At 38.2% G+C, this 14,818-nt stretch overlaps 1 protein-coding gene across 1 annotated transcript in view; it reads left to right on the forward strand.

Annotated features, from left to right (window-relative positions):
• RYR2 (ryanodine receptor 2) overlaps positions 1-14,818 on the forward strand; it is a gene marked incomplete at its 3' end in the record, with an annotated part of 448,211 nt that overhangs the window by 212,199 nt on the left and 221,194 nt on the right. The window contains exon 17 of the mRNA XM_008059232.1: positions 8,856-8,951. Coding sequence (XP_008057423.1) covers positions 8,856-8,951 — 96 coding nt within the window. The remainder of the gene's footprint in view (positions 1-8,855; positions 8,952-14,818) is intronic.

A 14,818-nucleotide genomic window follows, 5' to 3' on the forward strand; every position in this document is an offset into this window, starting at 1 on the left:
ATAATCTGTAGGTATCTATTAAGTTCCTTTGGTGGAGTGTCAAGTTTAGGTTCTGGATCTCCTTGTTGATTTTTTGCCTTGATGATCTATTTAGGGCTGTTAGTGGGGTATTCAAGTCCTCTGCTATAATAGTGTTAGAGTCAATATCTTTTTTTAGTTTACTTAGTAGTTTCTTTATAAATGCTGGTGCTCCCGTGTTGGGTGCATGTATGACTAGGATGGACACTTCTTGTTGATAGATTGAACCTTTTATCATTATGTAGTATCCTTTTGTATCTATTTTAATTTTTGATAGCTTAAAGGTTTTTTTGTCTGATATTAAGATTGCAACTCCTGCCTTCTTTTGTGATCCATTTGCCTGAAAACTGGTTTTTCATCCTTTAACTTTGAGCTTGTGTGTGTCCCATATGTTGAGATGTGTTTCCTGGGCACAGCAAGTAATTGGGTCATGGTTTCTTATCCATTTTGCCATGCTGTGACTTTTCAGTTGTGTACTTAATCCATTCACCTTAAGGCTGATTACTGAAATGTGATTGTTTATCCCTGTCATGAGGTTCTTATAAAGTTTTTTATTTGTTTGATTTTTTTTTTTTTTTTTTGGCTTTTGGGGCTGATGTGTGCATGTTTTCAAATTTCTTGTTACACTGTACTCTCTGTTGATTCTGTGCTCTGCTGTTCTCTTGGGAAGTGTGTGATCTTTCCTTTTTGTCTTTCTTCTGTGCTTAATACCTTTTTAAGTGTCTCCTGTAGAGCTGGTCTGGAAGCTGCATAATTTTTTAGGGATTGGATGTCTGGGAAGGATTTTAATTCTCCATCGCTGATGAAGTTGAGCTTGGCTGAGTAGAAAATTCTTGGTTGAAATTGTTTATCTTTGAGAACTTTGAATATAGGGCTCCAGTCCCATCTTGCTTGTAGTGTTTCTGCCAATATGTGTGCTGCTATTCTGATTGGTTTTCTCTGGTAGGTAGTCTGTCCTTTCTCTCTTGCTGCCTTTAGGATTTTTTCTTTTGTGCCAACATTACTGTGTATCTAGGAGCTGGTCTTCTTATTTGATGTCTTGTGGGGGGTCCTCTGTATCTCCTGTGCTTGGCTGGTCACATCTCTGGTGAAATGGGGAAAGTTTTTTTGGATTATCTCCTAGAATTCTTGCTCCAAGGTGTTCTCCATTTCCCTTTCTTCTTCTAGGATACCAGTTAGGTGTAGGTTCGGCCTCTTGGTATAATCACACATCTCATATAGGCTTTGTTCTTTCTTTCTTGGTCTTTTTTTCTACTTCTTTTACAGATCGGGTTAATTCCATGTTCTGGTCTTCAAGTTCTGAGATTCTTTCTTCAGCTAGATTAATTCTGCTTTTCATGGTTGTCATTTTGTTATTTATTTCCTGGATGAAATTTTTTATTGTCAAAATCTCTGTTACATGTTCTTTCAGTGTTTCATCTTGTCTTTCTTGAGTTTTATGCCCTCTTTCCACCTATTTCCTAATCCCTGTCTTATTCTGGGACCAGTCCTTGGTGGCTTCCATTGTTTGGGCTCCAAGGTCTGATTTTTCAGGAGTTTTCTCTTTGTTACACTTGAAATTACCTGTGGTCTTCCTTTGGTTTTTCCTCATTTGTGACAGATCTCTCGCTTTTCTCTTTAATTCTGTTATTCAGTGTCAGTGGGAGAGGCTTTCCCTTCTGAAGTTTGTTCAGCCATCTATTCTTCTCTTTTCCGGCTCTGAATTTGTTCTATTTTGAAATAGGACTGTGGGTGAGAAGCTTTGCTATCTCTTGTAGTTTTGAAAGTTGAGTAAGGCAGGGGATGGCGCACTAGGATTCAGAAACTACTTGCAAATTACAATGTTCACTGATTGCGGTATGTGTTCCCTGAGACCCACTCCCCACCACCACTTTATATGACGATGCAATGGGTACATGTGTGTACCTCCTGAGACTGAGATACAGCGCCAGTAATGAGGAGCACAGAGAAACATAGAATTAAATAAGATGGACAAGAATTAAAAAAAGAAAAAGAAAAGAAACACAGAACAATGAAAGCAGGAAGTAACAGAAAAAACAGTTGAAAACACACACACACACACACACACACACACACACACACACCAAAACAAACTGGAATAACAACAAATTAAACAAAATGACAAACCAGAAAACTAAATACACACACCCATGCCTAGCACAAAGTGAATGGAGAAGAAAAACAAAAAGACCAGAAAAAAAAGTAATTCAGATCGAGCCCTCACACCCATATTGACACACACCTTGAACTAAAAGCAATAAAAATAAAATAGAAGAACAAAAGAGAAAAATCCAACAACAAAATTGAAAGATGAACACTCAGTCATGCACATATACATACACACTTAAACAGATAACAACAAACAAAAGAAGAAACAGAAAAAGAATAGGTAAGAAATGGGGGGATGCATATCAAACCCTCACATACACATTCATGTACAAAGGAAAAATATTTAAAACATAGATGAACTGACAAACAGGCAAAAATTTTTAAAAATTCAAAACGAAAAAAAATACCTGCCCTCTTGTGGCAGACTCTGTAATTGTTCCTCTAGTCTGTTCTCTCCTGCAGTACTTCCACCTCTCTCACTCTCTCCCCAATGTCTGGATCATGGAAGTAGGAGGGACAGTGGAAGTGGGTGGGGCTGCAGTCCTTCCCTCGCACTCTCATATGGTCAGAGAGATCTCCTCTGGTGGGGAGGTGTGGGATTGTGTCTTCCCCAGATATGTACTTGCAGGGGATGCCCCAGCCAGGTCTATCCTGGAATGGAGTTTTCCTGTTGCAACTGTGGTTCAGGCTCTGCCCAGGTTTGTCCCTCTCAGTCATGACCCAGCTATGTGGGTCTGATGTTCAGAGGATTGTTGGGAAAGAGGGGGCTTGGGTCAGCCCTGGACTCACCACTGATCTCTTTGGAGTCCTTCCTTGTCCTTTTCTGGCCCCACCCTTTGTCCCGCAGCTGAATCAGGGTAGGGGGTGGGGCGCCTGGAACTCAACACTCATCACATCCCTCCGAAGTTTGTGCTCTCAGGATATGCCCTCTGGGTCACTATCAACCCCTGAGCAGCTGATTCACCAGCCACAGAGATCAGGTCTGTTGCTCTGTGGTGAGCGAGTCAGAGCACTTTCCTGCCCTGCCTTCAGGATGGTGGAGTGGTACTTCTCTTGTCCTGTCTGGTGTGCCTCTGCCTCTGTGCTCCCTCCACAGCCCCTGTTGCTAGTGCCTGGCCAGGTGCCGAAGTGGTAAAGCAAGCCTGCAGCCTGCAGTCTCTCCTGCTGCAGTGGTGAGGCAGAGCCTGGGTTGATAGTCTCTCCCCATCGCTTCTTCACAGGAAAACTTTTGTCCATTAAAAAAAAATGGCGCTCAGCTTCTGCAACCTGGGAAGAGCCAGGGACCGATTAGCAGCACCAGCTGTTGCGCCGGGGCCCTGGTCACTTGCTCACGAGCCTCCACTTAGTCATCTCTCCCAACATCTTCTTTCCAGTAAGGGTTTTGTTAATTTTGAAAAGGCACTCGGCATCCCAGGAATCACTAGGGTCCAAGCGGAGCAGCTGTGGCACCAGCCGCTGCACCAGGAGAGCCCTGACTGCTACCTCTCTAGCCCTCAGTCAGCCATTCACATGCCCACTCACTCACTAGTACGTACAAAAAATTTTCCATACCCTCACACCGCATAGTCCAACTGGCTCAGCCACCATCTTCAGGTGCCCTTGTTGATGAGGTACCTGAAGATGGCAGCCCCCCAGCAGTTTCCTACTACTGCCAATCCAACACCCCCCTCCCCCACCAGCAGTTTCCAACTACTGCTAATTCCTTTCTTATAATATTATGATAATTGTTCAAAGTCCATTTATGAGTGAAAATATGTGGTACTCAGTTCTTTGTTTCTCTGATAGATCACTCAGTATTATAGCCTCTAAGTCCATCCAAGTTGCTGTGAAGTTCATAATTTTGCCCTTCTTTATGGCTGTGTATGATTCCATCATGTATATGTACCACATTTTTTTTTATACAGTCGTCTTTCAATGGACAGCATGGGTGGTTCCATGTTTTTGCTATTGTAAATAATGCTGCAATAAACATGTGTGTGCAGATATCTTTTTCATAGAATGATTTGAGTTCCTCCAAGTATATTCCCAGCAGGAGAATTGCAGGTTCGTATGGAAGGTAGATTTTTAGATCTTTTGGGAATTGCTAAACTGTTTTCCACATAGGTTGTACTAGTTTACACTCCCACCAACAATGCAGAAGTGTTCCCTTTTCCCCACATCCTCTCCAGCATCTGTTGTTGTTTGAGTTATTGATGATGGCCACCTTAACTGGAGTTATGTGGTATCTCAGTGTGGTTTTATTTTGCATTTATAGCACCTGTTTTTATTGAATTCTATACTGTGCATGTCTTTCATTGGTAGTAACTATAACACTCTATTGGGTTTTGTGAATATATACTACCCTCCTGAAAGATTGTGTCACTGTTTATTTATTTGGCCACACCCAGGCTATTCCAGTCTTTTGCTCTTATGAAAAATGTTGAGATGAATATTTATATTTCTTATATTTCTCTGCAACTTTTTCACTTTAGAAACTCAATTGATTTCTTCTTAACTGGTTTGATGAATTATAACAATTCACATTATGTATTTATTTGTAAAACATACTGGTGCCCATGACATGCACCCGCATACATACACACATAGTGTTCAGGAGGTATTCTATTTCATTGAGTTAAAATATTTCTCATTAAAAAATACACATTTTCAGAGTCTATCAAGATCATCATGTTTCATCTTTGACCTATTAACAGATTTTCTGATACATTTCTGTCTCTTTGGAGAAATACATCTTAACTTGGGTTAATGTTGGCAATGTATTGCTGAAATGCTTTGTAAACACTTTTGTTCCGTATGATTTTTGGATTAATATTTATAAATAAAAGTTTCTTCTCGTTTTATTACATGTGTGCTTTCTTTGTTAGGCTTTGATATCAATGTAACTGATACTGTATGTGTTAAACCAATAGGGAGGTTTTCTTAGTTTTTTTTCTTTTTCTTTTTCACTTTAGAATACAGTCATGTATCAATTAACAGTGGGAATATGTTCTAAGAAATACATTGTTAGGCAAGTTTATCACTGTGTGAACATCAAAGAACTTACACAAACCTCGATGGTGCAGTCTACTACATACCTAGGCTGTGTGAAATAGCATATTGCTCCTAGGCTACCAACTTGTACAGCATGTTCCTTTACTGAATTCTATAGCCCACTGTAATACAGTGGTAAAGATTTGTGTATCTAAGCATAGAAAAGGCACAGTAAAAATACACTGTTGTATATATGGTCCATCACTGACCAAAACATCACTATACAACACATGACTATAGTTTAAATAGTGTAGAAATTACTCATTTCTTGGACATAGGAAAAAAAATGTTGGTCTGTGACATACTTCTCTGTATTATTCATGGTTTATTATTTATATTTTCTACCTTCTATTTGGTCAGTTTTGGTAGAAAATTGCATATATATATAATATAAATATATGTGTGTATATAAGTGTGTGTGTGTGAATGTGCGCGTGTGTATATATATTATACACTATAGGAGCCATTCTTTTCCCCAGATGTTCAGAATTCCAGTATAAAGATGTATAAAGTGGCTGGATTTATAATTCCTTTTTTGTCTTAATTTTGTGCTTTTCTTCTTGATTAAAGTAGTATTTGATAGTTTGTTTATATTTTAAAAATAGTCTTTGAGTGTTCTGATCAATCTTACTATTTTAATTATATAAATTGCTTCTATTTTAACATTAATTTCTACTTTTATTGCTATTTATTTTTTCTATTTTACTAATGCTTATTTGATTTTTTTCCCCATGTTTCAAAAGGAATGTTTAATTAACATTCATCACTCTATTGTTTAGTGATTAAAGTGTTAATTTTTCCCCAAGAGCAGTTTTGGCCATTTACTGTTGGTTGTGTTAGGTAGTGTTCTCATTTTAAATATTTGTTAGATATCCAGTATTGATTCCCTCTTTGATCCAGATGTTATTTAGGAGATAATTTAAATTTTTAAGTGCTTAGGTTTTATTTTTGTTTCTGCTTTTTTCATTAAACTCTAGTGTCATTATATAGTTGTCAAAAAACATGGTCTCTATCAGTTTTGCTTGTGGTAAATTTCACGGTATTTTCTTTGTGGTTGACTATATGACTTTCTTAAATGTCCCATGGCATATTAAAATAATTCATTCTTACACTTTTAGTGTATTTCATGAATCACCTTTTCTCCGTCACTTGAACTTTACCAATTAGTGTAGTTCTTGGAGTTTTTTGTTGTTGCTCATTTATTTTTTGTAATTACTTTAGTTTGTGGGTGTATGTGTTTTTTGTTTGCTTGTTTTTTGAGTCAGAGTCTTACTCTATCACCCAGGCTAGAGTGCAGTGGCACAATCACTGAGTACCAGTCCCCTGGGCTCAGGTGATCCTTCCACATCAGCCTCCTGAGTAGCTTGGGACTACAGGCATGGCTAGTTTTTTGTTTTTTTTTTAATTTTTTTTGTAGAAATGAAGTCTCACTCTGTTGCCCAGGCTGGCCTCGAACACCTGGGCTCAAGCGATTCTCCCGCATCAGCCTCCCAAAGTGCTGGGATTACAGACATGAGCCACCACAACTAGCCAGTTACTTTAATTTTGAAAGACAAAAGTAAAATTAAATGCCTGAGTGAAGTTTTAAATTAATGAGACTCGATAACAGTTCAAAAACTCTATCACATACTTCTTACCATTACTGTTGATCTGAATCGGGAATCATTATTCTTACAGATTAAAATTAGAAGTCCCACTTAGCGTATAGGGCTAGTCACTCCTTTACTACATTCTGTCCCTGCCTCTTTTCCCCTGTACTCTGCACTCTGAGTGGATCTCAGTTGCTGGCTGTTATTGAGAGACTGCTGGACCCCTCAGAGCCAGAGCCTAAGTGATGGAGTGCATCATCTTAGAATCTTTTATAAATGTTTTGGATGCTCTGTACACAAGAGAGCTCGTCACATGCCATCATAGGGATAGGAACCTTCTTTTTTTTTTTTTTTGCTGACTGTATTTCTTTTCTTACTCTCAGGTCAAGTAACAATTTTATTTGTTTATTTTTGGAAAGAGGAAATGTAGAGGATGTCTTTAGGTTTTTACACTGTAACTGTAGGATCTCCTCTCTCCTGCTCCTAAGGAGGTAAACAGGCAGTAGTCTCAAAATTCACTTCCTCAAACTGCTTGGTGCCGTTACCAGATTTTGAATAGTGATTTTTCTCATTGAGACGAACTTCTCCCTTTGAATGTCACATTATTTTTAAATTTTGCCAACCTTTTTGAAGCAGTTCTGTTTCTGAGCAATCTTATGGATGTAAAAGTAGAATTTATGTATAATATTCATCAGACTTTCTTTGAAAGAATTGATTTTGAAAAATTGAAAGTTTAAGCCAGGTGTGGTGGCTCATGCCTAGAATCCCAGCACTTTGGGAGGCAGAGATGAGGGGATTGCCTGAGTCCAGGCATTCGAGACCAGTCTGGGAAACTTGGTAAGACTTCATTTCTACAATAAATCAAAAAATTAGCTCGGTGTGGTGGCACATGCCTGCGGTTCCAGCTTCTTGGAAGGCTGAAGTGGAAGGATCACCTGAGCCCGGTAGATTGAGGCTGCAGTGGGCACTGCATTCCAGCCTAGGTGATAGAATGAGGCTCCAACTTAAAACAACACAAAGAAAAAAAAAAGAAATGTTGAAAATTTAAAGTTGAGGGTATAAACTAGATTGAACGAGATCACAAAGTCACATAGGAATTTTATATAAATTGGGTTCTTCAGCCAAAGAAGTGTAGAAAACACTAATCTAAACAAAGTTAGAACAGGATTCTTTATTGCAGGATGTCTCAGAGCCTTTAATATGCATTCCAAATCTCTAAATGGAAGAAGAAATATAGAAAAAAAGCAAAGGTTTTCTTTCTTTCTTTCTTTCTTTTTTTTGAGTTGGAGTCTCACTCTGTCGCCCAGTCTGGAGTGTGGTGGCTCACTCTGGGCCACCCCAGTGTCGACCTGCTGGACTCCAGCCATCCTTTTGCCTCAGCCTTCCAAGTAGCCAGAACTACAGGCATGTGCTACCACGTCCAGCTAATTTTTGATTTATTGTAGAGACAAGGTCTTGCCATGTTGCCCGGACTGGTCTCGAACCCACGGGCTCAGGCGATCCACTCGCCTCAGCCTCCCAATGTGCCGGGATTACAGGCTGAGTCACCGAGCCAGCCAGCAAAGATTTTCAAACATACTGGCTGTTAGCCCTCCCATTCTTTTGAAAATGTAACATTTTGTTGTATCTCTCTGCATACCTGTTAAAGTTATAATTACTGGTTATATCTACTAGTGTTTTGTGGTACATTTTCAGGCAAACTGATGTACTCTTCTTTATTATATAGGTGAGACTATTAGGCTCAAGGGAGGTGGAATAATTTAATCTTGTGACTAATTAAAAGCAATGGATGTCAAGAACCCAAGTGAGGGAACTCCAAGGACACTGGCTTTTCCATTACCCTTCATTATTATCTCCCAATGTGAAATGTTGCTTTCTGAAACTATATTCCTTCTAATGAGCAGTGGTATTTTTTCCAGTCTCCATTAATAAATATCAATTTGTTTTTTTAACATCTCGGTTTTGTATATATGTACATGTTTGCATTTGTTTTATATGTAACATGAAGATATTTTGTTCTCAGATCTAACATTTTGGGTTATTATTAACTTACCTTAATTTTTGAGCTTGAAAATCATATACATGTGAAATCTGCTTCTTCTTTTGCAGCGGCTCTAATTAGAGGAAATCGTAAAAACTGTGCTCAATTTTCTGGCTCCCTGGACTGGTTGATCAGCAGATTGGAAAGACTCGAAGCTTCTTCTGGTACGTTTAACAGTTTTCTTTTTGGTGTGATATAGTATTACTGTTTTCTTTTTTTACTTGTTCTTTAAGATGTAAAGACAAACTTTGAGCTAGGTGTGGTGGTATTCATCTGTAGTCTTAGTTACTTGAAAGCCTGAGGCAAAATCTCAAAGCTTGAGACCAGGAGTTGGAGGCTACCGTGAGCTATGATGTCATCTCTGCCCTCCAGCCTGAGACAGAAAAGGGCCTTGTTTACTAAGAAAAAAAAAAAAAACCCTCTGATGTTCAGTGCAATATATGTGTTTTCCTTTTAATAGGATGAGCATTTTTATTTATTGATAAAATCATTAGTCTTTCATTAGTCTTACCGGAATAGCAATCTGACAGTATCCTGTCCATTTATAGTTTGAAAAGAAATCTATTTATGCAGTCTTGAATCAATTTCTAATTGATTAGTCCTAATGTATTTTATAAACAAAACATCAGTTCGGAATTCTCATTGTTTTCCTTGTGTTCAAACGATTCTTTCATCAGATTTGGGAGAAAATTAGTTTTCCAAATCATATAGTTGCACACTATTGTATTTAAACCAGATTGAGTGACTACTAATAAACAGTCTGTATAATAGTAAAATAGAGGCAATTCACCTGAAACACATTTCTAACCAGTATGTTAGTTTTACTTGGTGAGACTTCTCGGCGATTGTCTGTCTGAACTCTCCAGCACTGTAGACTGCCTCAGTGATACCCAAATGGAATCCATTGCTCCTCCATCTATTTGTACAGTGTTTCACTATTTGCCCTTCTGTGGCACTAATGTCCTCTTATGTTACTGCTTCCTCCCAGTGTCCTTCACTAGTAATGAATTTCTTGAAGGTGGGGGCATAATTTCATTCATCTTTGTTTTCTTTGAATCTACCCTACCATCTGGCCCTATGGGTGTTTAGTAGTATTTGTTGCTTGAATGAATATTTAAATTCACTTAAAAAATGCCATTGTCTATACAAAATAATTCTGTAATTTTTTTGTGTGTAAAGACCCATTAGGGATAGGTTTGTTGGAATTGAATGAAGAGAGCCATAGAACAACAGATGGTCGTGGTCAGGATAATTTTAAACCACAGAGCAAAACTTTAGAACTTAAGATATTGAAGGAAGTGGTCAGGCATGGTGGCTCACGACTTTGGGAGGCCCAGGTAAGAGGACCGTTTGAGGCCAGAAGTTTCAAGACCAACCTGGTCAACATAGCAGAACTCTTTCTTTACAAACAATAAAATAAGTGAGCTGGGCATGGTAGTATTTGCCTGTAACCCAACTACTTAGGAGGCTGACACAGAAGGATGGCTTGAGTCTAAAAGTTAAAGTTTACAGTGAACTGTGATTGTGTCACTGCATTCCAGCCAGTGTGGCAGGGCAAGACCTTGTCTCAAAAAAAATGAATGAAATGAATGAATGAATGCATCAATAAATAAATGAATGAATGAATAAATATGCATATTACAGGACAAGTAATTGAGTAACAATGAGTTCTAAGACTGCTATATTGTTGGGTGGCAGAAATAGGGTAGAGATGGAGATTGTTGTATTCACAAAGGCACAGACATTATGAGATGAGGGTGTTATAACATGAATGAGTGTCATAACATGAATCAGGTAATTGTGCATTAATTGCAGAATATATTAAACAAGGAAAAACCTTAATAACTACTAGGAGGAAGAAATGATCAATGGTAACAAGATGATGGCATAGATTACAAAAATTGATAAATTATGGCATCAAATTGTCCAGAATCATTGGCAAAATACAGTGGAGATTTTTAAGAATGCTGGTCTCTTTTCCTGATCCCAATATCTGGAAAAAAAGAGGCACAGGGCTGCCTTCAAAGCAGAGTGTCAATGCTAGACGAATCAACTGTATAGCAAAATGCTAAAATCAAAAAAGAACAGAGACAGAAGGAAAGAATAAAGCCAAGCATCCTTTAAGGTCAGCCAAGGAGAATCCATGTTTATAGAGTCTTCACTTTGGTCAGTTATAGACACAGTTCCACTAGTTACAAATTGTTATATGCTATTGTCTTTTTCCAGTCAAGCTGTGAGTTACAGCCGTTTCTACTTAAAATGGAAGCCCTGCATGCAGAGATAGCTTATCTCTGCACACAGAGAATGCCCCTTAGAGAATGTTTAATCTGATATTCTCTCTTTAGAAAAAAGGAAATCGAGACCTCAAACACTTAAATGACTGATTTGAGATGCTACAATTAACTATTGTTACAGCTACAACGTCCTAGCATCAGACTTGAATTCAGTTCACTATACCTTGTAGCCTCCTGGCTTTTAAACATCTTAAATATATTTCACTAAACAATTTTCTCTCCTGTAGTTACAGTTATGCTTTTGATGAACTGTTTTTTTTCCCCAGAGGAAGTAAAGTGCAGCTTAGGTTTTAGAGACAGTAACAATATGCACATGTATATAATTTATTTCAGTCATGTTTTGTTATTTACTGAGAGCATGCATATGCATCATTTTATTCTCTTACTCTAATAATTCTGAGACTGCTGAACGTACACTCTCCTCAGCTTGTTAATGTCCCAGCTACAGATTTAAACTGGAAAATACTTGAATAGAAAAGGCAAAGGGGCTTTTTTTCCTTTTTCACAAAAGGGTGAAAGTAGGGCTAATTAGTCTTCCTGGGATCTAGAACCTTCTAGTATTTGCTGTCTTGGCAGATCTCTGGTGCTTTGAGGAAGGTATAGATATAGGTGTGTGTGTGTGTGTGTGTGTGTGTGTGTGTGTGTATCTTGCCCTACTTTTATGGTAGTTTTGGTTGAGGGTTGATCCGAAACACCTGATCTGCCATTGCCAGAAGCAGAAAATGTCCTGGATTATTTTTAAAAAGAAAACATTGAAATAAAGTGATCATCCATAGGTGAACAGATAAATTGTATTGCAACAAATATTTTCAAATATTTTATAGATATTAAAAGAATTGTTGAAATCTATATCCTGGAAAATATTTAGGATATATTAAAAGTGAAAATTCATTTGGAGAAATGTATGTGATGGAATATAATTTTGTAGAAAAATAAAGAAACAGAAAGGAAGGCAGGAAAGAAAGAAGGGAAAAATTCTATGTAATATATGTGCATCTTTATATGTATGGGATGTAGAAAGAAAGATACATGCAAACTGTTTACATTAATGACCAAGGAGTTGGAATTTGAAGAAGAAAAAAGCAAAGCAATAAGTTTCTTAGAACTGGGAAATCAGATATCAAAACCTACGATAAATAGACAAATGGGAGGAAGTTGATTAGACCCAAAGGACTGAGGATCTCGTAGAAGAAAAGATCTGACGACTGCTAGCACCAACCTTCTTTTCAACCCTCATTTTATTTTATTTTGTTTTCATTTTGCTTTCCCTTCATTACTCTCTACACCCTTCCACCAACATAGAACCAAGGGAAATATTGATAAATACAAGATGACCTCTAAATTTAAATGGCCAATAGACCTCCCTCTAATATTATTACAAAGCAGTAATATCTTTTCAACATTTCCAGAATTTATTTACAAATGTGTTCACAGTGTCATGAATCATATCTTCAGTCATTTCTGTTGCTAGTAGTGATTTAAAAGAAGAAAAAGCTCATAGATATAGAATGGGAAAGGAAGCATGAGTAGAAACATGAATGGAGTAGAGGTGTGCAGGGAGTGACAGGTGCAAGTAGCTGAGCTGGTCAGTCAGGCCTGTTGGGCAAGAGGTTTAAAGCAGACAGATTTGGTCATCCTGTCCAGGTAACAGGTTTTACCCAAAGCGTTCCTAGCTCGATACTCTGTATATGTCTGGGACCACAGTAAGTCTTAGGAAGTCAGAATAAATACCTATACATAAAATAAGAAAAAATTAATGTTGTAGGGAGGAAGGTGTAGGTTGGCTAATTCAGTATCCCTGGACTCCATTCTCCCATTCCTTGCCCTCTTTAGTGTTAGACACTGAAAAGCAAAACTCTCTAAATCATGGTCTCAGCTGAAAACTGAGGGTACCCATGTTGCCCTGTTCTGGCCTGTGTTCCCAGGTAAAATCCTGGGAGAGCTTTGCTTCCCAAAGAAAGCCTTTCTAGGAGTAAAAGCCAGGTCCTTTCTTAATCCCTTTGCCTGGAACAAAAGTACAGTAACTAGTAGTCAGATGCCAGCTGTCAGCATAAGAGAAAAGGACCCATAGGAAGGAAGGACTGGGGAACAGAAACATGGAAGGAATCTGGGTCACTGATGGTGTGGAACTAACATGCTGCTGACGTCATGACCCCTTCCTGGTTCAAGCTAGGGTTGTAGAACTTTCCCTTATTTTCAACGAAATGCCATGTTTACAAAGGGCCTCTTAGGATATGTAGTGTCTCTAGCAAGACAACTTTGTAAGAGCCTAACTGAAATTCTTGGAGGGACACAGCTCACTCAATAAGTATTTATGTGCCAGGTACTGTTTTATGTGCTTTATAAACATAGATCTTTTAATCCTCATGGCAACCCTATGGGATAGGTTTTGGTCCTCATTATTGTCCCCATCTTATAGATGAGGGAACTGAGACTCAGAGAGATGGACTAACTGGGCCAACACAGAGCCATATCTCAGACCCAGGCAGTTTGGCACCAGTAACTTTGATCTTAACCATCTCACCACGCTCTTTCCTAAAAGTTCTTGATGAGTATGGGATTATTAATGGGAATAAAATAATGTATCATTATGTTGACATGATGTTCTCTTAGTTTAGAGTTCTCTTGTCATCTTTTGTATTCTTTTTATTTATAAAAATCTAAAATTTCTAAGCAAGCTTTCGTGGGCCTTTTCTTGATCTTATTTTCCTTGTCCTTCTTAGTATATTCTTAAATTCCTCAATTATATTTGCATTTATAAATACCACAGTGGGAAATTATCTGTGGCTACAAAATTAGGAAATAGAAAGGTGACCTGAAGGAGATCAGGCATTTATAGTGGATGTGGCAGCAAAAACATTAGAATCACCAAGGGAGTCTCTTAAAATTTTATTTTAAAGTGACAAATTGTAATTGTATGTATTTGTGGACTACAAAGTGATGGTATGATGTATGTATGCCATGTAGAATCACCAAATCCAGCCAATATATCCATCACCTCAGATACGTGTCATCTTCTGTGGTGAGAACCCTCGTGACACCTGTCACTATATTAGAGGATATGATCAATTTTTAGGAATGACCACTCTGAATTCCTTAGGGAAATAAAGGATAAATTATATTGTCCCCAGCTTCACGTGTGACTAGGGATTCTGTCTCTGGGTCAAAGGTGATTAAAAAGACAAAAGATCAGGATGAGTAAGTGCAGTTGATTGACTGGATGTGTTTCGGAAGGCTGAGTTTTTCTTCAGGGTATTCTCAGCGTTTGAAATGCTCTTAGGGGCCAAGATATAGCTGAATATTTTTAGTCAGCTAGTCAGGAGGCTGCAGGCTTTCTCTGAGTCTTATTTTTTTGTAGATTCTATTCCCCGCACAGTTTTGCAGTGATGAAAGTGGTCTTTCTTTGGCATTCCTGCCAATTCTTCCCTACTCTTAGTCAGTGCCAGTAAGTAAAGTCCCCTCTGGGTTTAAGCCTAATAAGGAAGCTTTGAGTGTGTTTGGGATGCCAAAGCTTTTTGCTCACATACAGTACAGCTTTTGGTTCCTGGAAATGAGATTGCTTAAAGCTTCCAAGGTTGTCACAACTACTTCTTGCAGAGTACACATTCGTCATTTTTGAAAGATGGGGAATTTGAAAGCTGTGGAATAATCTGCCCCAGAATCTTGTGACCAGGAATTTCTTCCCCTTGATATTTACTTAGGTAGGAGCAGTTGAGTTAAAAAGAGCTCCCAGGACA

Source organism: Carlito syrichta, unplaced genomic scaffold (assembly GCF_000164805.1).
Source record: "Carlito syrichta isolate Samal-C Ts95f unplaced genomic scaffold, Tarsius_syrichta-2.0.1 Scaffold303965, whole genome shotgun sequence".
Taxonomy (NCBI): Eukaryota; Metazoa; Chordata; class Mammalia; order Primates; family Tarsiidae; genus Carlito; species Carlito syrichta.